The sequence below is a fragment of the Lolium perenne genome, chromosome 7, assembly GCF_019359855.2.
Source record: "Lolium perenne isolate Kyuss_39 chromosome 7, Kyuss_2.0, whole genome shotgun sequence".
NCBI lineage: Eukaryota > Viridiplantae > Streptophyta > Magnoliopsida > Poales > Poaceae > Lolium > Lolium perenne.
In genome coordinates this window covers 203829921-203851372 of record NC_067250.2, presented here as the reverse complement: position 1 = coordinate 203851372, position 21452 = coordinate 203829921, and the positions used below count along the sequence as shown (strand labels likewise).

Sequence of the window (21452 nt, the reverse complement as noted above, 5' to 3'; positions counted from 1 at the left end):
ATGCCATGATCCCACTAGTGGACATGATGCCTTTGGAGTGCATGCATGATCTCGATGATCCATTTGCTACTTCACATGCTACTTTCATTTTCCCATGCGATACTTTGCTTGTTAACATTGTTGATCATGTGGAAGTGAATGCTTGTGATACCATGACCATGCCATGCTATGAGAGCTTCAATTTTTCTACCATTGCTTGCAATATGTCGACCACTTGCTCTTTCCCATGTATTGCTTGCAATCATAATGATAAGGATGACATTAGCTTCCGCATGCTTTGCCCCAAATGTTTACACCATTCCATGATCCTTGCATCCAAGATTGTGAACAATTGCTCTTTCTTATGCTTGGTATGCAAGAATGCTTATTTCATTGTCCACGAGATGGCCCCCATAGCCTTCTCACTTTTTGATGATGATGAGTTACCACATGCCATGAATGCACCTTCTTGCCATATGCACCATCGCCATGCATTTCATACTATCTTGATTGACACTAATGGTGATGTGCACAAGACATGGAACATCATGATGGATGATGTGTTCCTCTACCATGCACACACGCTTTTTGTTTTCTCTTTTGTGTGTATAGGTACCCGAAGGACAAATTCCACCGCTACGGAGCATGAGCTCATGAAACACGCAATTGAGAGCTACCCCAACAAGGACGAGATACATGATCCAACCCATGGGATTCACGCCAAAGGGTATGTTCCCAAACGCCTTCGCCCTCGTGTGTTTCCGGCTTGTCTTGTCGAGCTTCCGGTTTGGACCAATGCCTCGTCACCTCTTTTGCCTCTTATGCAACATATCTTGACACATCTTGTTGGCACAATGCATGGTTGTTGTATGTCTTGATGTTATCATCATACACTCCGAGAATCTCAAGGACCATGTTATACATGTGAGAGACACCTTATGCATCTTGTGCCACATGTCACTCATAAAGTTGCTCTTCTTTGGATTTCTCATTTCATCTTTGGCAATTGAAATGGATTCTTTGACACTTGAGGATACCCATACTTGGCTCACGCCAACCATACTTTCCCAAGCTAGAAGTTTCCATCTCTTTGCCATTGCACATAACAATTTTTCCCAAAATTTTGCCGCCGACACTTGCCTTTTGATTGTTCCATTTGTGTGGGACAATGCTACACATCACATTTTTGACACTTTACAAACCAAACTTTTACATGCACAAACTTTTGCCCCACCAAATTTTAAATACATCAACACTCTTTTGGTTCCCATTTTTGCCAAATGCCTATTGGACCGCGATCACAAAATTGGCATCCACAAGCTTTCCATTTGCAAGTTGTTTTTCCCCAAGCTCTTCTTCGACCGCGACTTTATCCCTCTACCACAACATGGGACAACCGTCATGGACTACACCGTCTGTGAGGAGGAACAAGAGTCGAGGACGACTCTTCCCCAAGGGGGGGGGAGATGATGTAGCCCCGCCTATCATCGACGCCACACCATGGCCAAGGATTCCCCCAAATGGACCAACAACACAAACCCCCGCCATATATGTCAAGGTGAACTCTTTCCTCTCTATGGTTGACCTCAACACCAACTTGAATGGTATGCTACCTCATGCCTATCATCATGGTGTCCATAGGTGCCGACATCGACAAGGACCAAGAGAGAAGGAACTCCCATGGTGCAAGGAAGGGAGAAGAAGAAGAAGGAAAGAAGAGAAGAAGGAAGAGGAAGAAGAAGCGGGAGGAAGAGGCCCAGCCGGCCCAAAGGCCGGCCAAACCGGGCCCCAGGCCGGCCAGGCCGGCCCCAGGGCCGGTCAGACCGGACCCCAGACTGGATCCACCCCGGCGACAACCGGCATCGTACCGACGGCAAACCGGGAAACTTTTGCGAACTTCCCGGTCTGGCGCCCGGTTGACCGGCCCTGGCGCCAGGCCGTCCGGTCCCAGGCCCGGTTGGTGCCCGGTTGACCGGATTTCACGGGACTGACTCGACCGGAAACGGCCCGAGTCAATCAACCGCATACCTTTTCGACCCAAGTCGCCTTGTACCTCTATATAAGCACCTAGGTCATCCCCTTTACCCCTTAGACAAGATTTAGGCTTAGACATGAAGTTGAGCTTTGTCTCCCTAGGGTTTCATCCCCTTTGTATCAAGGCTACCCTTGTTGGATGATTGGATTTAGTGTGTGAGATTCTAGTGCTACCCACTCTCTCTCCCACTCCTAGATTCATCTCCCTCACCAATCTCTCCGCTCGGAATTCTACCGCGCGTCTCTTCCGGGTTGATTCTATTGGCGTGGTCCATCGAGCCACGGGGTAAGTAATCGATTGTATTGGGTTGGTGTGCGTGCGTGAGTTCATCGTGTTCTTCGCGCTCTCCCTCTCTTCCTCCTTTGGATTTCGGGTCAATGATGTCTACGGGAGCTTCTATTCTTGTAGACAGTGTTGGGCCTCCAAGAGCAGAGGTTTGTAGAACAGCAACAAGTTTCCCTTAAGTGGATCACCCAAGGTTTATCGATCTCAGGGAGGAAGAGGTCAAAGATATCCCTCTCAAGCAACCCTGCAACCACAAAGCAAGAAGTCTCTTGTGTCCCCAACACACCTAATACACTTGTCAGATGTATAGGTGCACTAGTTCGGCGAAGAGATAGTGAGATGCAAGTAATATGGATGAGTATGAGTGGTAATAGCAATCTGAATAAAATATGGCAGCGAGTAAACATGCAACAAAACAGTAAACAAACGGAGATTCGATGCTTGGAAGCAAGGCCTAGGGATCCCGCTTTCACTAGTGGACACTCTCAACAATGATCACATAATAGAACCACTCTACACTCTCTTGTTGGATGATGAACACCACTAATTGTGTAGGATTACGCGAACCCTCAATGCCGGAGTTAACAAGCTCCACAATATTCAATGTTCATATTTAAATAACCTTAGAGTGCAAGATAGATCAACACAACCAAACCAAGTACTAACACAGCATGCACACCGTTACCATCACACTATGAAAGGAGGAATAGATCACATCAATACTATCATAGCAATAGTTAACTTCATAATCTTCAAGAGATTACAATCATAGCCTACACCAAGTACTACACGATGCACACACTTTCACCATTACACCGTGCAGGAGGAATAGAGTACTTTAATAACATCACTAGAGTAGCACATAGATGATATTCAACTAGATCACATAAAGAGAGAGATGAACCACATAGCTACAGCGGAGCCCTCAGCCCTGGGGGTGAATTACTCCCTCCTCATCATGGAGACAGCGATGGCGGTGAAGATGGCGGTGGAGACGGCGGTGGAGATGACTCCGGGGGCAATTCCCCGTCCCGGCGGCGTGCCGGAACAGAGACTTCTGTCCCCCGAATTCGAGTTTCACGATGGCGGTGGCTCTGGATGGTTTTCTCTGGTTTCGTCGAACGGGCTCGAGGTTTTAGGTCAGGGACGACTAAATAGGCGAAGAGTCGGAGTCGGAGGGGCCACAGGGGGCCCACACACTAGGGGGCGCGCCCCCCTTGGCCGCGCCGCCCTGTGGGGTGGGGCCCCCCTGGCTCCCCTCTGGCCCTTCTTCGGTGCTCTGGAAGCTTCCGGGATTTTTAAGATCTTCGGTGTTGATTTCGTCCGATTCCGAAAATATTTCCTTACTAGGATTTCTGAAACCAAAAACAGCAGAACAAAGAATCGGCCTTTCGGCATCTCGTCAATAGGTTAGTTCCGGAAAACGCATAAATATGACATAAAGTATGCATAAAACATGTAGGTATCATCAATAAAGTGGCATGGAACATAAGAAATTATCGATATGTTGGAGACGTATCAGCATCCCCAATCTTAGTTCATGCTCGTCCCGAGTAGGTAAACAATAACAAAGATAATTTCTAGAGTGACATGCCATCATAACCTTGATCATACTATTGTAAGCACGTGTAATGAATGCAGCGATCAAAACAATGGTAAATGACATGAGTAAACAACTGAATCATAAAGCAAAGACTTTTCATGAATAGTACTTTCAAGACAAACATCAATAAGTCTTGCATAAGAGTTAACTCATAAAGCAATAATTCAAAGTAAAGGCATTGAAGCAACATAAAGGAAGATTAAGTTTCAGCGGTTGCTTTCAACTTATAACATGTATATCTCATGGATATTGTCAATGTAAAGTAATATAACAAGTGCAATATGCAAGTATGTAGGAATCAATGCACAGTTCACACAAGTGTTTGCTTCTTGAGATGTAGAGAAATAGGTGAACTGACTCAACATAAAAGTAAAAGAATAGCCCTTCGCAGAGGGAAGCATCGATTGCTATATTTGTGCTAGAGCTTTGGTTTTGAAAACAAGAAACAATTTTGTCAACGGTAGTAATAAAGCATATGTGTCATGTAAATTATATCCTACAAGTTGCAAGCCTCATGCATAGTATACTAATAGTGCCCGCACCTTGTCCTAATTAGCTCGGATTACCTGGATTATCATCGCAATGCACATGTTTTAACCAAGTGTCACAAAGGGGTACCTCTATGCCGCCTGTACAAAGGTCTAAGGAGAAAGCTCGCATCGGATTTCTCGCTATTGATTATTCTCAACTTAGACATTCATACCGGGACAACATAGACAACAGATAATGGACTCCTCTTTTATGCATAAGCATTCAACAACAATTAATTTTCTCATATGAGATTGAGGATATTTGTCCAAAACTGAAACTTCCACCATGGATCATGGCTTTAGTTAGCGGCCCAATGTTCTTCTCTAACATTATGCAATGCTCTAACCATTTTAGTGGTAGATCTCCCTTACTTCAGACAAGACGAAAATGCATAGCAACTCACATGATATTCAACAAAGAGTAGTTGATGGCGTCCCCAGGAACATGGTTATCGCACAACAAGCAACTTAATAAGAGATAAAGTGCATAAGTACATATTCAATACCACAATAGTTTTTAGGCTATTTGTCCCATGAGCTATATATTGCGAAGGTGAAGAATAGAAATTTTAAAGGTAGCACTCAAGCAATTTACTTTGGAATGGCGGAGAAATACCATGTAGTAGGTAGGTATGGTGGACACAAATGGCATAGTGGTTGGCTCAAGGATTTTGGATGCATGAGAAGTATTCCCTCTCGATACAAGGCTTAGGCTAGCAAGGTTTATTTGAAACAAACACAAGGATGAACCGGTGCAGCAAAACTCACATAAAAGACATATTGTAAACATTATAAGACTCTACACCGTCTTCCTTGTTGTTCAAACTCAATACTAGAAATTATCTAGACCTTAGAGAGACCAATTATGCAAACCAAATTTTAGCAAGCTCTATGTATTTCTTCATTAATAGGTGCAAAGTATATGATGCAAGAGCTTAAACATGAGCACAACAATTGCCAAGTATCACATTATCCAAGACATTATAGCAATTACTACATGTATCATTTCCCAATTCCAACCATATAACAATTTAACGAAGAAGATTCAACCTTCGCCATGAATATTATGAGTAAAGCCTAAGGACATACTTGTCCATATGCAACAGCGGAGCATGTCTCTCTCCCACACAAAGAATGCTAGGATCCATTTTATTCAAACAAGAACAAAAACGAAAACAAACAGACGCTCCAAGCAAAGCACATAAGATGTGATGGAATAAAAATATAGTTTCACTAGAGAAACCTGATAATGTTGTCGATGAAGAAGGGGATGCCTTGGGCATCCCCAAGCTTAGACGCTTGAGTCTTCTTGATATATGCAGGGATGAACCACCGGGGCATCCCCAAGCTTAGAGCTTTCACTCTCCTTGATCATGTTGTATCATCTCCCTCTCTTGATCTTTGAAAATTTCCTCCACACCAAACTCAAAACAACTCATTAGAGGGTTAGTGCACAATCAAAATTTACATGTTCAGAGGTGACATAATCATTCTTAACACTTCTGGACATTGCACAAAGCTACTGAAATTTAATGGAACAAAGAAATCCATCCAACATAGCAAAAGAGGCAATGCGAAATAAAAGGCAGAATCTGTCAAAACAGAACAGTCCATAAAGACGAATTTTATTGAGGCACCAGACTTGCTCAAATGAAAATGCTCAAATTGAATGAAAGTTGCCTACATATCTGAGGATCACTCACGTAAATTGGCATAATTTTATGAGTTACCTACAGAGAATTAGGCACAGATTCGTGACAGCAAGAAATCTATTTCTGCGCAGTAATACAAATCTAGTATGAACCTTACTATCAAAGACTTTACTTGGCACAACAATGCAAAAAAAGTAAGATAAGGAGAGGTTGCTACAGTAGTAACAACTTCCAAGACACAAATAAAAAAAACAAAATTACTGTAGCAAAATAAACACATGGGTTATCTCCCAAGAAGTTCTTTCTTTATAGCCATTAAGATGGGCTCAGCAGTTTTAATGATGCACTCGCAAGAAATAGTATTTGAAGCAAAAGAGAGCATCAAGAAGCAAATTCAAAACACATTTAAGTCTAACCCACTTCCTATGCAAAGGAATCTTGTACACAAATGAATTCATGAAGAACAAAGTGACAAGCATAAGAGGATAAAACACGAGTAACTTCAAGATTCTCAACATAAAGAGGGGAAACTTAATATTATTAAGATGCATATAACCATGTTTCCCTCTCTCATAATAACTTTCAGTAGCATCATTGATGAAATCCACAATATACCCATCACTTAAAACATTCTTATCATGGTTCATATGCATAGAAGTATCATTAATTTTGGCATAAGAAGAGTTCTTCTCATTAATAGTAATTGAAGCAAGATTATTATCAAGAATTTAAACATGGTAAACAAGTTGCATATTAAGGGAATTGTTTTTGGTAATCCAATCATGACTATGACAAGTTTCATAATGATAGTTATAACCTATATCATAGCATTCTTTATAATAATCATCAAAGGTCGGAGGCACAGTGTCATCATAAGAAATAGAATAGTTATCTTTCACAGTCGGTTTATCTGTGACCATACCATCATTGTTATTAGAAGGAGATGTATCAAACACATAATGATCAGTAGCAAAAGGATTTTCAAACACCTCTTCCCCAAGCTTAGAGCTTTTTATATCATTATGGGAGGAAGCATGGATAGCACTGATACTATGGCAATTATTATCATCATCATTTTCAGAATTAGTTTCCCAGAGATTTGCAATATCAAAAGTAGTGTGCTCATTCAAATCATGATCACTAATGTATGTAAAGGGCATAGGAAGATCATTGTATTCAGATTCATTATCATAATAATCATTAGGAGCAACATACTTACGGTTACCTAGCGTTATCTCATTCACGCGGGGATATGCCGTTACCTCTTTCTCTTTATTCTCCTTCTTCTTCTTCTTCTTCTTCTTCTTCGTTCCCTTCTTCTTCTTCTCTTCCTTCTCCTCGTTCCCTTCTTTATGAGGAAGAGGCTTGAAGGGTGGCTTGTCCGCATAACCTGATTTACTTTCAGAAACAATAGAAGAAACTTGGGAGGATTCCTCCTTTTCATTAATTAGTTCAAAACACACAGCGGTCCTATCATATTTTGGCAAGGTGTCATCTTCTAAAATATTTTGTATGTAAGTATTTGTATGGCTATTATCAATACAATAAGAAAAACACCCATGCAGGACGTCATCAATATCAAGATCACTCATATGTAACAAAGAGATTTTTCTTGAGAGCTCTTCACACCACAAAAATAAAGTAAGTTCATCATGCTGATTAGGAGTAATTTCATCATCACAATACCAATTTGTAGCACTCATGGGGTTCAAATTATCATTGGAGGAGCATTGAAAATTAAAATGACCCACTCTATGGCAAACTTCACAAATAAAAGGATAGTCGGCACAAACCTTTTTACCAAGATCATCTAGAGCCCTAGCCCACTTTCTAGTTTTTTCATTAATATGATGGATACAATATTCATCTTTGACTTGATTAATTCCACAAGGTCTATGCATTCCACAAAAATTAACATGCTTATAGGAAATAGCATTCTTATGAGTTTGAGCATGCTTATTGCAATCATTAACAACAATTTCATTCTTCATGCAAGCCTCTTTAAAAGGTTCATGATACTTATCAAAATTCTTCTTAGGTAATTCAAAATGAGAAGCAAAGGCTTTATAAAGATTTGCAGCAACTTGAGAGTCAAGACCATAAGTAGCACTCATATCTCGAAATTTATCAGTATCCATAAAAGCTTCAATGCATTCATAATCATAATTTATACCTGACTCTTCACCTTTGTTGTTATCCCACCCTTCAGTGTTCTCCTCAATCCGATCAAGAAGATCCCACTTAGCTGCAACCTCCTTGCTTGTGAAAGATCCCTCCGAACAGGCATCCAGATAGTCCTTGTGTTGTCCTGAAAGCCTCGCATAAAAATTGTTAACAATAACATTACGGGAGAACTCATGAATGGGACATTTGAGCATTAGTGACTTCAATCTCCCCCACGCTTGAGAAATACTCTCTCCATCACGAGGATAAAAGTTATAAATATAATTCCTATCAATATGCACTTCATAAGGAGGATAAAATTTAGAGTAAAAGAGAGATACAGTTTCCTCCCAACCAAGAGAATGACTATTCTTCAACAATTTATACCAATGCGCCGCTTTACCAGGCAAATAAACAGAATAGCTTCTTCCTCACTTCATCCATAGAGATACCTGCACACTTGAATAACCCGCATAATTCATGCAAAAACAGTAAATGATCTCCAGGATGGACAGTTCCATCCCCTTCATAGCGGTTATCTATAACACGTTCAATAATTTTTATGGGTATCTTGAAAGCAGTGCTTGCAGTTGGTGGATTTAAAATATCACAAGCATCATTAGAGTTATCGCATATGGGAGATAAAGCATTATCAGAACAAATTTTCTCCCCTAAAGATGGGAAACTAAAAAGATCACAGAAACTAGCTTCCCCAAGCTTAGACTTATCCATAGCATTAGCAGTGATTGCGTTCATACCAATAACATTGCTACTAGCATGCAAATGAGGTTCCATAGGTTCTTTAATTTTCGCATCACACAATTCATGTCTTAACTTAGGAAATAAAATAAGAAGCTCATTGTTGTCCATTATGCCTAACTAGTGTAAAACAAGAAACAAAAATATGCAATTGCAGGATCTAAAGGAAATAGCTTCGAGCACACACACAATGGCGCCAGAAAAGTACTTAGTTACCTGGAACCGGAGTATGAGTGCCTTTTACCTTTCCTCCCCGGCAACGGCGCCAGAAAAGTGCTTGATGTCTACGGGAGCTTCTATTCTTGTAGACAGTGTTGGGCCTCCAAGAGCAGAGGTTTGTAGAACAGCAGCAAGTTTCCCTTAAGTGGATCACCCAAGGTTTATCGATCTCAGGGAGGAAGAGGTCAAAGATATCCCTCTCAAGCAACCCTGCAACCACAAAGCAAGAAGTCTCTTGTGTCCCCAACACACCTAATACACTTGTCAGATGTATAGGTGCACTAGTTCGGCGAAGAGATAGTGAGATGCAAGTAATATGGATGAGTATGAGTGGTAATAGCAATCTGAATAAAATATGGCAGCGAGTAAACATGCAACAAAACAGTAAACAAACGGAGATTCGATGCTTGGAAGCAAGGCCTAGGGATCCCGCTTTCACTAGTGGACACTCTCAACAATGATCACATAATAGAACCACTCTACACTCTGTTGTTGGATGATGAACACCACTAATTGTGTAGGATTACGCGAACCCTCAATGCCGGAGTTAACAAGCTCCACAATATTCAATGTTCATATTTAAATAACCTTAGAGTGCAAGATAGATCAACACAACCAAACCAAGTACTAACACAGCATGCACACCGTTACCATCACACTATGAAAGGAGGAATAGATCACATCAATACTATCACAGCAATAGTTAACTTCATAATCTTCAAGAGATTACAATCATAGCCTACGCCAAGTACTACACGATGCACACACTTTCACCATTACACCGTGCAGGAGGAATATAGTACTTTAATAACATCACTAGAGTAGCACATAGATGATATTCAACTAGATCACATAAAGAGAGAGATGAACCACATAGCTACAGCGGAGCCCTCAGCCCCGGGGGTGAATTACTCCCTCCTCATCATGGAGACAGCGATGGCGGTGAAGATGGCGGTGGAGACGGCGGTGGAGATGACTCCGGGGGCAATTCCCCGTCCCGGCGGCGTGCCGGAACAGAGACTTCTGCCCCCCCGAATTGGAGTTTCGCGATGGCGGCGGCTCTGGATGGTTTTCTCTGGTTTCGTCGAACGGGCTCGAGGTTTTAGGTCAGGGATGACTAAATAGGCGAAGAGTCGGAGTCGGAGGGGCCACAGGGGGCCCACACACTAGGGGGGCGCGCCCCCCCTTGGCCGCGCCGCCCTGTGGGGTGGGGCCCCCTGGCTCCCCTCTGGCCCTTCTTCGGTGCTCTGGAAGCTTCCGGGATTTTTAAGATCTTCGGTATTGATTTCGTCCGATTCCGAAAATATTTCCTTACTAGGATTTCTGAAACCAAAAACAGCAGAAAACAGCAACTGGCATTTCGGCATCTCGTCAATAGGTTAGTTCCGGAAAACGCATAAATATGACATAAAGTATGCATAAAACATGTAGGTATCATCAATAAAGTGGCATGGAACATAAGAAATTATCGATACGTTGGAGACGTATCAGTCAACCGCAAGATCGGGCCACAAACGGGGTCTTAGACCACATCACTTAGCTAAGGGATGATCTCTTATAAAATAAGAGAAAACTATTTTCTCTATTGTACCATTTGTCTTCCCTTAGCAATTCAATTTTTTAATTTTTTTTAATTAATTCACATTTATTGTCTAGGGGTAACAATATGAAATAATGCATTGTATCATTTATATTTAGTGTCTTTTCTAGATGCGGACTTGCCCTTAGGGCATCTCCAACAGGCGGACCCAAACGGACGCGCTGGGCCGTCCGTTTTAGCCCGTTTGCGTGCCCGCGCGGACACCAGGACAGCGCCCCGCGTCCGCGTGTCCGTTTGGGTCGCACGCTGCGCCCAACGCAGCGGCCACCCATTTGGCCATTTGGCGTATTTCTTTGGGAAATAGGCCATCTGGCCACACATACTTATAAATAGTATCTATATCTAACAATTATAGATTAATATCAAATAGCATAAAATAATATCAAATAAAATGTTGCATGATGAAGAAATAAAATGTGCCATAGTTCGAACAAATATAAAAATTACAAATTGCACGGTGGACAATTCCGTGCACCGGCCATCGCTGCTGCTCCCATGTGCTTGGGGCCTTTGGAGTTCGCCGGCGCACGGTTCAGGTCAATGGACGAAGGAGACGGCCCCGTGAACGACTCGCCCACCTCCGGTGACCCATCCCGTGACGGGTACGCGTACCGCGCCGACTGCGTCCCCAATTCGTGTGCGACGGGCGTGTACCCAAACGGGGCAGTCGGCAGGGATGTTGACCTTGGAGGAAGGGGCCGGGTCACGGACGAGGCCGAGCTCCCCGCCGAGGCCGTGCCGGCGCCCGGGAGGATCAAGTGCTGAGCGAGCGCTGCGTGGCCATAAAAGAGCATGGCATGCTCTTGCATGACGTCCGCCTTCGCCTCTGTCTTGAGTTGGAGAAGCTGCTCCGCCGCCCGCTGCCGCTCCTCCGCGGCAGCGACATCCATCTTCCGTTGCTCGAGCGCCCTACGGCGGTCGGCCCTCTTCTTGCTCTCGATCTTCCTCTGCTCCGCGGTGAGGTCGGCCTTCGCCTTCTTCGTCGCCGGCCCGGGCTCCACGACCACCGGCCCGTCCAGTTGAGGAGCCTCCGCCAAGGGAGGACCGGCAACGGCCGGGAGCTGTGCCTCGTCTCCGATGGTGGCGGTGGCGGCGGCAGTCGCTTCGTCGGCCATCTCTAGGTTTTGGGAGTGGAGTGGACTGGGTGTGTTTTGGGAGACAGACAGGCGGGCCAGGGGCGGACAAGGGGAGGACGCGAGCGACCAGCATCCAGCGTCCGCGGCCACGCAAACTCGTCCCAGATTTGGGCCAGGTTTGGGTCGTTCCGGACGCCGCGGCCATCCGTTTTAGGGATGGGTCCGCGCGCTGGGCCGCGTTTTTGTCCGGTTGAATCCATCCGGACGCGCGGGCGCGGTTTGGGTCGCCCCGTTGGAGATGCCCTTAGAACCGCATCGGGGAAGTAGGAACAATTCTCTTTGTTTTGCCAATTTTGTCAAAACAGAAACTGAAAACATGCCGCGAGGCTTAGTGGTAACATAATCATTTGGTCCTATGACATTCAAAACATCGAAAACAAAAAGAAAACACCATGGGATTTAATAATGTAAGATTAAAGGCAATAGATGCACTGTTGATTCGCTTTTGACCAAAAAAGGAGGTTGTGGTTTGTGCAGGCAGCTGCGCATGATTAGCACCATGCCATGATTCGTGGATGTGTTTACCATTTTCCCAGGGCCCAACAGCACTTGAACGAACACTTCCGGTGATATACATCCCGGATAATGAAAAACTCGAAAACCATGCTTTCAAATTTAAATAAAAATATTTCACACGTACATATGCATGATCATAATTATTTTTAAAATACAGATGCTAATTTGGCAACATAAAAATACAAATATGCAGGACTTTTACTTTTAGAAAACACCAAACTCCAATAAACCAAAGGCCAAACCCGCTTGAAAACAAAATTGTCCCTTTTGTAGAACTTGACTTGAGAGACCTCCCCACGATCGAAACTAAGTCGAAGTCTGGCTCCAAAGACGACGCTGAAGCATGTGGCGACAAACTTGTGCAATTCGCTCCACTCGATCTCTTCGGCACCTACGGAAGTTCAACATCAAAGAGAATAGAACCGAATTGCACAAATTCTGCGCGCGCCGCGCTATTCGATACGTAGGCAGATTCCAGAGTAGTCCAAAATGTACGTTTGTGATGCTACATGAGAGAAAAAAACGATTTGACAGGGTTGTATTATTTTTGCAATAAGGATACGATCACTACATGTCCATTGGTTCTTGTATGATAAACATCTCTATCAAAAACAAGTTAACTTTTCATGGTTATCATCCATGATCTGAACATCACGATTATTTATTGCATGTGCATGACCGTATTTTATCAACCGTAGGTCCATAGCCGGACCCAACCGTCCCTAAGTCCGGGCACACGCCTAGGCTTCAGGCCGGCGGCGCATCCTATTTTAATGAAAATTTGATGAAGATTTGACCGGGCCAGGCTTGATGAAAATCTTAGGTCCGCCACTTCGTAGGCTCATAATGCATCACCACGTAAGAGTCAGCAGAGAAAATATTTCACGGATCTCTCACTATTTTATTTCACCACCAATATGTTTCTTTTGAAAGAAACTACTCCCTCCGATTCATATTATTTGATGCTAAAATAGATGTATCTATAACTAAAATGTGTCTAGATACATCTATAATAATGTCAAGTAATATCAATCGGAGAGAGTAATATACAACTCGAAACTATAAAACAATCATAACATTGGGGAAGGATTTGCGAACTTGGTAAGAGATATAGAGAAATGCTTTAAAATTTGCTATTACAACATATTATTCGGAAAATATCAAATGTTTAAGGAAGCATAAAACACGAGGATGTTGCTTCACCTGTGCTAAAAGAGCTATAACTTATGATTTACTCATTCTCCGGAAGCTTGGGAGATCTTCAGTGTCCGGGGGCAAGAGATATGTAAAAACTCCTTGGTTTCCACTAGGAAAGAATTCCTCGGGGGGGTAAAGATTTCCGGTTACCGTGATTAGCGGAAAATCCTGACTAGTTACCGAATGAATTTGAAATTCAAAATTTGAATTTAAATTCTCTAGTATGGCCATTTAGCTTAGGGGGTATAACCAAAAAATCAGAATTTTCGTGCGATGAGTCCATTTTCCGCGAGTGGTCAGGATGTCTGGTTACCGACCAGTAACCAAAACGCTGCTCCTCACTAGTCGTCGTTGTTAATGCTACAAAATTTACTAAGTTATGATAAGAAGTACGAAAAGTCTGCATACAAGTGTCATCATCTCACCATTCCCACGAGGTCATAGGGCTTGCGACTACATTTTATTTTCTTTACCCTAGGCACTTGCTTACATATGTTTTTCTTGGGTGTGATTAGTTGAGAACTAACTAAGTTCTAGTAGAATAATATCATCAAACCTCAGTTGTAACCTATGTTGTAACTCATCTTTAGCATGGATCACAAAGAATATCTAACGGCATGGATGCATTCTAGTTGCAATCTCAATTAGAACTAAAAAATTCAGTTGCAATCCACTTGAAACTGAAAAAATTTCAGTTGCAATTCAACTTGCAACTCAAATACATGAATCATGATACAAATCTAACCTTGAAGAAGCCTATTTAGTTTCCAGTCTACTAAAAACTAGCAATTCCCACTTTTCTTCGATTGTATGCCTGTTTCTTTTGTTTTCTTTGGCACTACTAGCCGTTTTCCATGAACGAAACCAGACGTACAGGCTACTACTAGGTTGTCCTGCCTTTGTAAAAACGAAATTGATCTTTTGCCAAAGGCAGTGGCCCGGGCTGCACTGTAACCTAGTACAGTGCAAGTGTGCAACGTGCAACCAACCAGGTTTCGGCTCCTCCGATGCTGAGCCACCTACACGTAACACGTGTGTCTCCCCTTATCACCTCCCTCCTTCAAACCTTCAACAAGTCCAACAAATATTTCGCGCCATCCCCTCCTCTCATTCCTTCCTCTGCTTCTCCCGCGCGCGTCAGCGAGGGAGACGGCCACCAGTGACCATGCCCGTCTCCTCCATCGCCATGTCGACAGCTCTCATCACCACGCGACATCGTCCCAGCAACCACCTCGTGTCGCCGCGGCTGCCACTCCTACCCCGCGGCCCACCGGGCGGCCTCGGGACGCCGACGAGGAGGATCATGCCCGTCTGTCCCCGGCACGGGTCCGGCGGATCGGACGACCTCGCACCCACGCCCAAGTCGGACCGCACCATGACGGCCTTCGACCTGGCCAGCCTCTGGGTGGGCCTCGTCGTCGGCGTGCCGGCGTACTACCTCGCGGGCAGCCTCGTGGACCTCGGCATGTCGGCGGCCCAGGGCGTCGCCACCGTCGCGCTCGCCAACCTCGTCGTGCTCGCCACGCTCGTGCTCACGGCCGCGCCCGCCGCCACGCACGGCCTGCCGTTCCCGGTGCTCGCGCGGGCCGCCTTCGGGGTCCGCGGCGCGCACGTCCCGGCCGTCGCCCGCGCGCTCATCGGCTGCGGCTGGTTCGGGATCGAGTCCTGGATCGGCGGCCGCGCCATCTTCCTCCTCCTCCCCGCGCGGCTCAAGGCGTGCGCGCCGCTGCTGGCGCCCGTGCCCGGGCTCGGCGGCGCCTCGGCGCTCGAGATCGCCTGCCTCCTCGCCTTCACGGCGGCGCAGCTGGCCGTCATCATGCGCGGCATGGACGCCATCCGCGACCTCGAGAAGTACGCCGCGCCGGTGCTCGTCGCGCTCACCTCCCTGCTGCTCTCCTGGGCCTACGTCTCCGCCGGCGGCTTCGGGACCGTCCTCTCGCTGCCGCCGCGCCTGGCCGGCCACGAGTTCTGGAAGATCTTCTTCCCGGCGCTCACCGCCAACATCAGCTTCTGGTCCACGGTGGCCATCAGCATCCCGGACTTCGCGCGCTACGCGCGGAGCCAGGCGGACCAGGTGCTCGGCCAGGTCGGCCTGCCCCTCTTCATGGGCCTCTTCACCTTCGCCGGCCTCGCCATCACCTCCTCCACCGAGGCCATCTTCGGCCGCGTCGTCTCTGACCCCATCGAGCTCCTCGGACTCATCGGCGGGCCAGCCACCAAGATCCTCGCCATCTTCGGCATCAGCCTCGCCATCATCACCACCAACATCGCCGCCAACGTCGTCGCGCCCGCCAACACGCTCGTCGCGCTCGCCCCGCGGACCTTCACGTTCGCCACGGGCGCGCTCGTCACGGCCATGATCGGCATCGCCTTCCAGCCGTGGCGGATGCTCAGCTCCAGCGAGAGCTTCGTCTTCACGTGGCTGCTCGGCAACGCGGCGCTCATGGGGCCCATCGGAGGCGTCCTCCTCGCCGACCACTACGTCGTGAGGCGCACCGCGCTGGACGTCGACGCGCTCTACTCCGAGGAAGCAGGCAGCCCCTACTACTTCCAGGGCGGATTCAATGCCGCAGCGATGGTGGCCATGGCGGCCGGATTCGCCGCCGTCGTGCCAGGGTTCCTGCACAAGGTAGGGCTGCTGCCGAGCGTGTCCAAGGCGCTCGTCCTGGCCTACGACAATGCCTGGTTCGCCAGTTTCTTCGTCGCCGGCGCCGTGTACTGCTTGCTCTGCCGTCGGAGAGAGGGTGCTCCTTTTTGATGCTAGGGTGGGTTTCAGAATGACACTACATACAAACAGCAATATTTACTGACAAAATGATAAAATAGATAAGTAAACAAGACAGTGCTTTCATAATAAAGCTCGTAAATCAGCCAAACAGTTCTATAGAGTTTGTATCCTACAATTCTTTTGTCAATCAGCATGGTACTATTCAATACATACAGGTTCAGTCAGAAAATTTGTAACCAAAAGGAAATATCTTATCTGAGATTTTCCAGAATAAATTTTACTCCTCAAATATCTTGGTAAATAACTTGTTGAGAAAGCATACATTGTGCCATGGTAATTAAGCTGTTAAGCCCGAAATGGGAACGAGAAGTTCCTGTGAAGTTGGCAGTACAATGAAAGACTTGAACACAACTGATCTCAGAAACGAACTCAGGACATGGAGTATTCTAAGTTGGCAAAATAAATTATGGGTGCGTCTAGATCTTAGCCGATCGAGAGTTAGCTTAATTCTCCGTCAGGTGGTGTCACTCAATCTTACTTGCAACCTCAATTACAACTTTCAATTCCCTTGGAACTAAAAAGTTTAGTTGCAACCCCACTTCCAACTTTGGTTACGTTCAGGACGTTGCCAAGCCTTTGCCATTGAGGACGATGCCATATGGCATGATCCAGCCGAACCTGCCTAAGGCATTTGATTTTTCTTACTGTGTATTTGATTTAGGTATAATATTGTCAATAATTGGTTGATATAAAGTTAAAAGTGAACAAAAAACATAAACAACCTACTATATGAAGTGTCCTTATACAGACTTGAGAGAAAGAAAAATGGAGAGTTATCCATACTGACATACAGACTTGAGATAAAAATCCCTGTCAATAGTGCCGCATGGCCATGGAAAAGTGAGGAGCTTATGCTAATTTTAGTTGTTAGAAATGTAAATAAGGTTGGCAGTTTTGACCGTAGAGGTAAAGAAATGGTTTCAACTTGTACTAATATTATAGTCGTTAGGAAAATTTGCAACCTTTTTCCTTAATCTTATAGGTGTTAGAGCACTCGATGTTTGCTTGTCCATTGATTACAGAACTGCAGGAAATGTAAGGAATTACTTGGTTACTCTAACACATGTTGGCTGTTCCAAGAAATATAATTGTTAGTTTGTATTTGATATGCAGGAAGATATGGCCCTTAGCTCATTGCTGACATGGATACATGATCAACTCCCTAGTATATGTGATCAGTCTTCACATGGTGTCTCTGACTTTTGCTTAAACGCAACGTTCCTGCTTTGATACATAACCATCTTCAGAGTCGCTCGCATGTCGTTGGACAGAAGGGGGCATTGAGAAATCTGAATGTAGTTTGATAGTGTAGATGGCCAAAGGTAAACCAATAGCTTTAGCATCAGCCAACAAGAGCGTACTAAGCTCTATACCGCCGATCAGTTCTTCATCCGACGGTGCGGCTTCAAGCATGACAAAGACATTGAGATCTGGGCCTTCTAGAAGAAAACTATAAGCTACCGGGTGTCCGATAGTGGCAGCGAAGCGGAGGTTGCCCCTGGTGGCGAGGTGCAGTGCGGCGGACATTCTGGCGGCAAGTTGCAAAGTTGATTTCCACGATGTGAACAGTCAAAAATTATAAGGTGAAGCCTATAATATTTGAGGATGGGGCACTAGTTATTTTTAATTATGAGAATGTGACCATATCATGTTCTTGTAGAAGATATGAATCCAAAGGTTTGTTGTGCAAGGAGGATGTACAGACCTTCTACTTCAAAATGATTGATCGTCACAGCTGCTGCACCCTTCGATAAGAATGGATTTTGATGTAGTGAATCTCAGAAAATGGAAGGAGTAGGCATAGCAATAATTAGTGTTCCTTCTTGCTGTCACAGACCAATGTTACTTTTAGAACTACAATATGTGTAATGCTACACTAGATGATTACAGTGAGTAACTGTTTCTAATTTTGTCTCTCATCAGCATTATACCCTTGACACAAATTTGTATGTTAATTTGTGTTTACCCTGTGGCAGTGCTTCTCTTTGATTCTTCTATGCTTGCTAAAATTGTTGGAACTTTGGTTAGTAAATTGTTTCCCAAATCATGCACTTGACCTAAAGTGCTTGCTTTCACCATGTGCACTCAAGTATCATCTTAAGCCCATCAACAATTTAGCTCATGTAAGCATTATGAAGTATTAATGAGTAGTGAGTGCATAGAAACAGGAGAATTACCCCCTTTTCAGTAAATATTTCAAACAATCTCAAATTCGAGGGCAACAAACCAAATGTTCATTCATTCAACAATCTGGATATATACACTGGTATTTTCATATATTTACAGACAGTTTCACAATCCCTGTAGTACACAAAATATACTAGTACAGTGCTCTAATATCTCTCTCTTTTTTTAGGAAAAGCTGCATTACTCATATTAATTCCCGGACATGTCCTGGGTCAAAACATCCACAATACAATCTGGAGCAACTAAAAACCAAGTCTTACTTATTTCTAATCCGCAGCCCTCTCTAGCTAAAATGTGAGCTACTCTATTTGCTGAACGCCGAGCCCACCTGATCCCATGGTCCTCCAGCGCTTGCAGCTCCTGCTTAATATCCTCAACCAGATGTGCATGAATCGATCTATCCGGCCCTTCTCCATTCAACTTTGCTACTGCTGTCACACTATCAAGTTCTAAGACCACTTTCTTCAGCTTCAGACGCCTAACCAGTTCCATGGCATGCTTGCACGCTTGGAGCTCCGCTTCCTCAGGGTCCATCAGGGAGGGGATAAAATGGCTCGCTCCGCCTAGGAAGCGCCCATCATGGTCGCGGACAACCACACCTCCTCCTCCTTTCTCCGTGGACTTCGACCACGCGTCGTCAGTATTTACTTTCGTCCACCCCTCCGACGGAGGGAGCCAGGACTCCTTCGCCACAGGAGGTTTTACGGCCTTGGGGGTCTGCACATTGTGCCACTCCTCCAGAAGATGAACAGCCCGCTTGGCAATAATCTCTGGGTCCTCTATCTTCTTGCCATCCCTAGCCTCATTTCTTGCCATCCAAGTCTGGTAGAGGACCATGAGCGTAATATCCATCTCAGAGTCCTTCACAGAAGCAAGCCACTCCAGCATCCAGTTCACCATGTCTTTGTGATTGTGAATGTTAACTGGCGGTATCAAAGCCCTAGGGAACGAGAATGACTGTAGATGGGACCAGACTTGTTGAGCGTGTGGGCAGTGCCAAAACCGATGAAGAGCAGTCTCCTCTCGGCCGCACGCCACACACACAACCCCGCCCTTGATCCGTCTTCTCTATAACTCCGCCCCTAGCGCGAGGCCATTTTTCAGCAGTCGCCACACATGCACCTTAATTTTTCCCGGGACATTTGCGTTCCATAGATTGAGCCATCCTTTGTGCGCTGCCACCGTCGTCGAGCCACCCACATTCCCATTCTTAGCTTTCATATATTGCATCTGCAAGTGATATGCTGATTTGACAGAGAAGGGCCCACTCTTCGTGTAGTTCCAGGCTGCACAGTCACTCTTTGTCGGCCCTCTGATAGCAATCTTCTTAATATCACTTACATCAAATTCATACATATACTGATTGAGCTTTGCCTCGTCCCATACAGTGCCCCCTTCCATCAACATGTCTGAAACCTTCTTAATGCCACCAGCAGGGTATTTGGCCGACGTCCCAGTGGACACATCGCACCCGCCCTTGGGATCCAATTACTATTTCAAACATCTGCTGACTTTCCATCTCCTATCCTCCAGATCAGCCCACGCTTCAAGAGATCGCGGCCATGAAGGACGCTACGCCATGTAAAGGAACCTATACCCGGGCACCCAGCATGCAAGAAATCTGTTCTTTTGAAATACCGGGCCTTCAGTATCCGGCCACAGAGCGAGTTTGGGACCGTCAAAATGCGCCAAGCTTGCTTCGCTAGGAGGGCCTGGTTGAAAGCTTCAAAATTTCGAAAACCCATTCCACCCGCTCTTTTGGCCATGCACATTTTATCCCACGCAATCCAGTGAACCTTGCGTGCGCCGTCAGGATCACCCCACCAAAAGTTAGCAGAAATAGACCCCAACTTCTTTCATTGTTGTTTATTGAGTTTGAAGCAGCTCATTGGATACGTTGGCGTAGCTTGCAGGAGTTGGCGTAGCTTGCAGGACAGACTTCACCAATATCTCCTTTCCCTTCTTGGATAGCCCTTGCCCTTTCCAGCCGCTGACCTTTAAACCCGACCTTTCATTGATGTACTGGAAGCAGCCATTCTTCGATCTGCTCTAATATCTCATCAACACAAGTGTAGTAGCAACAACTCTTTCTTCACCTCAAATAGACATGTCTCACACAGAACAACTGTAACTACAAGGCAGGGTCTTGCACTGTGGTGAGCACATTTACAACCAAAGGAACCTTGCTAGCTATCTACCATTCGAATGGCAAGCTTTTTTGAGATGGAAGATCGAAGCTCTGCTAGATGAATATATGTAGTCTGAAGTTTCGGTATCTGAACAAGATAGTAACCGAAATTCTTCAAGTGTTAACAAGATAGTAACTATTTCATGATACAACACCCAATCTCTTAAAAAAAGTATAGTACAAACTCCAGTGGGGAAGAAAGTATTGGAATCGCATGTGTTGGTGCTTCCTTTTTGCCTTCAGATGAATCGGGTGCTCGTCAGCGCCGTCGCTTCCATGAGAAGATGAGAAGCAGCGAGAATCGGGTGTTCGTCGGCACTGTCGCTTCGGCGAGTTCCAGTAGAGCTGTGCGCGGCGGATAGCGAGCAGAAAGCGGCGACGCGGAGTCGGATGCACGCCAGCACCGGCGCTCCAGCGAGATGCAGAGCTCCAGCAGTTCGGTGCGGTGATCTATTTCTTCGTTTGATTGGGACCGATTACTCTTGTATGGCATGTTACAGAGACGATAAGCCTACACATATGATCCACGTTTGGGTGATTTAGCGCAACCAGCTCGGCCCGGCGCGGCTCAAACTCCTTACGGAGCTGCGACAAGAACTCAAAAACGCGCTGAAA

General features: G+C 45.4%; 1 protein-coding gene across 2 annotated transcripts; it reads left to right on the top strand.

The window, feature by feature from the left end:
* The first annotated feature begins 14760 nt into the window (after positions 1 to 14760).
* On the top strand, positions 14761 to 18376 carry LOC127314436 (purine-uracil permease NCS1). 2 transcript variants are annotated; one of them, XR_007859656.1, is made up of 3 exons: positions 14761 to 16439; positions 17576 to 18045; positions 18123 to 18376. XR_007859656.1 is itself a non-coding variant. In XM_051344901.1 (2 exons), the coding sequence occupies exon 1, from the start codon at positions 14840 to 14842 to the stop codon at positions 16430 to 16432; it is 1593 nt and encodes a 530-aa protein (XP_051200861.1). In that variant the 5' UTR covers positions 14761 to 14839; the 3' UTR covers positions 16433 to 16439; positions 17576 to 18376. The 2 variants fall into 2 exon arrangements, 1 of the variants encoding a protein (XP_051200861.1); XM_051344901.1 differs by having other exon boundaries at positions 17576 to 18376.
* The last annotated feature ends 3076 nt before the right edge of the window (positions 18377 to 21452 follow it).

Excerpts from the sequence above, each read along its gene's own strand:
- LOC127314436 (XM_051344901.1), top strand. The coding sequence starts at position 14,840 with ATGCCCGTCTCCTCCATCGCCATGTCGACAGCTCTCATCACCACGCGA.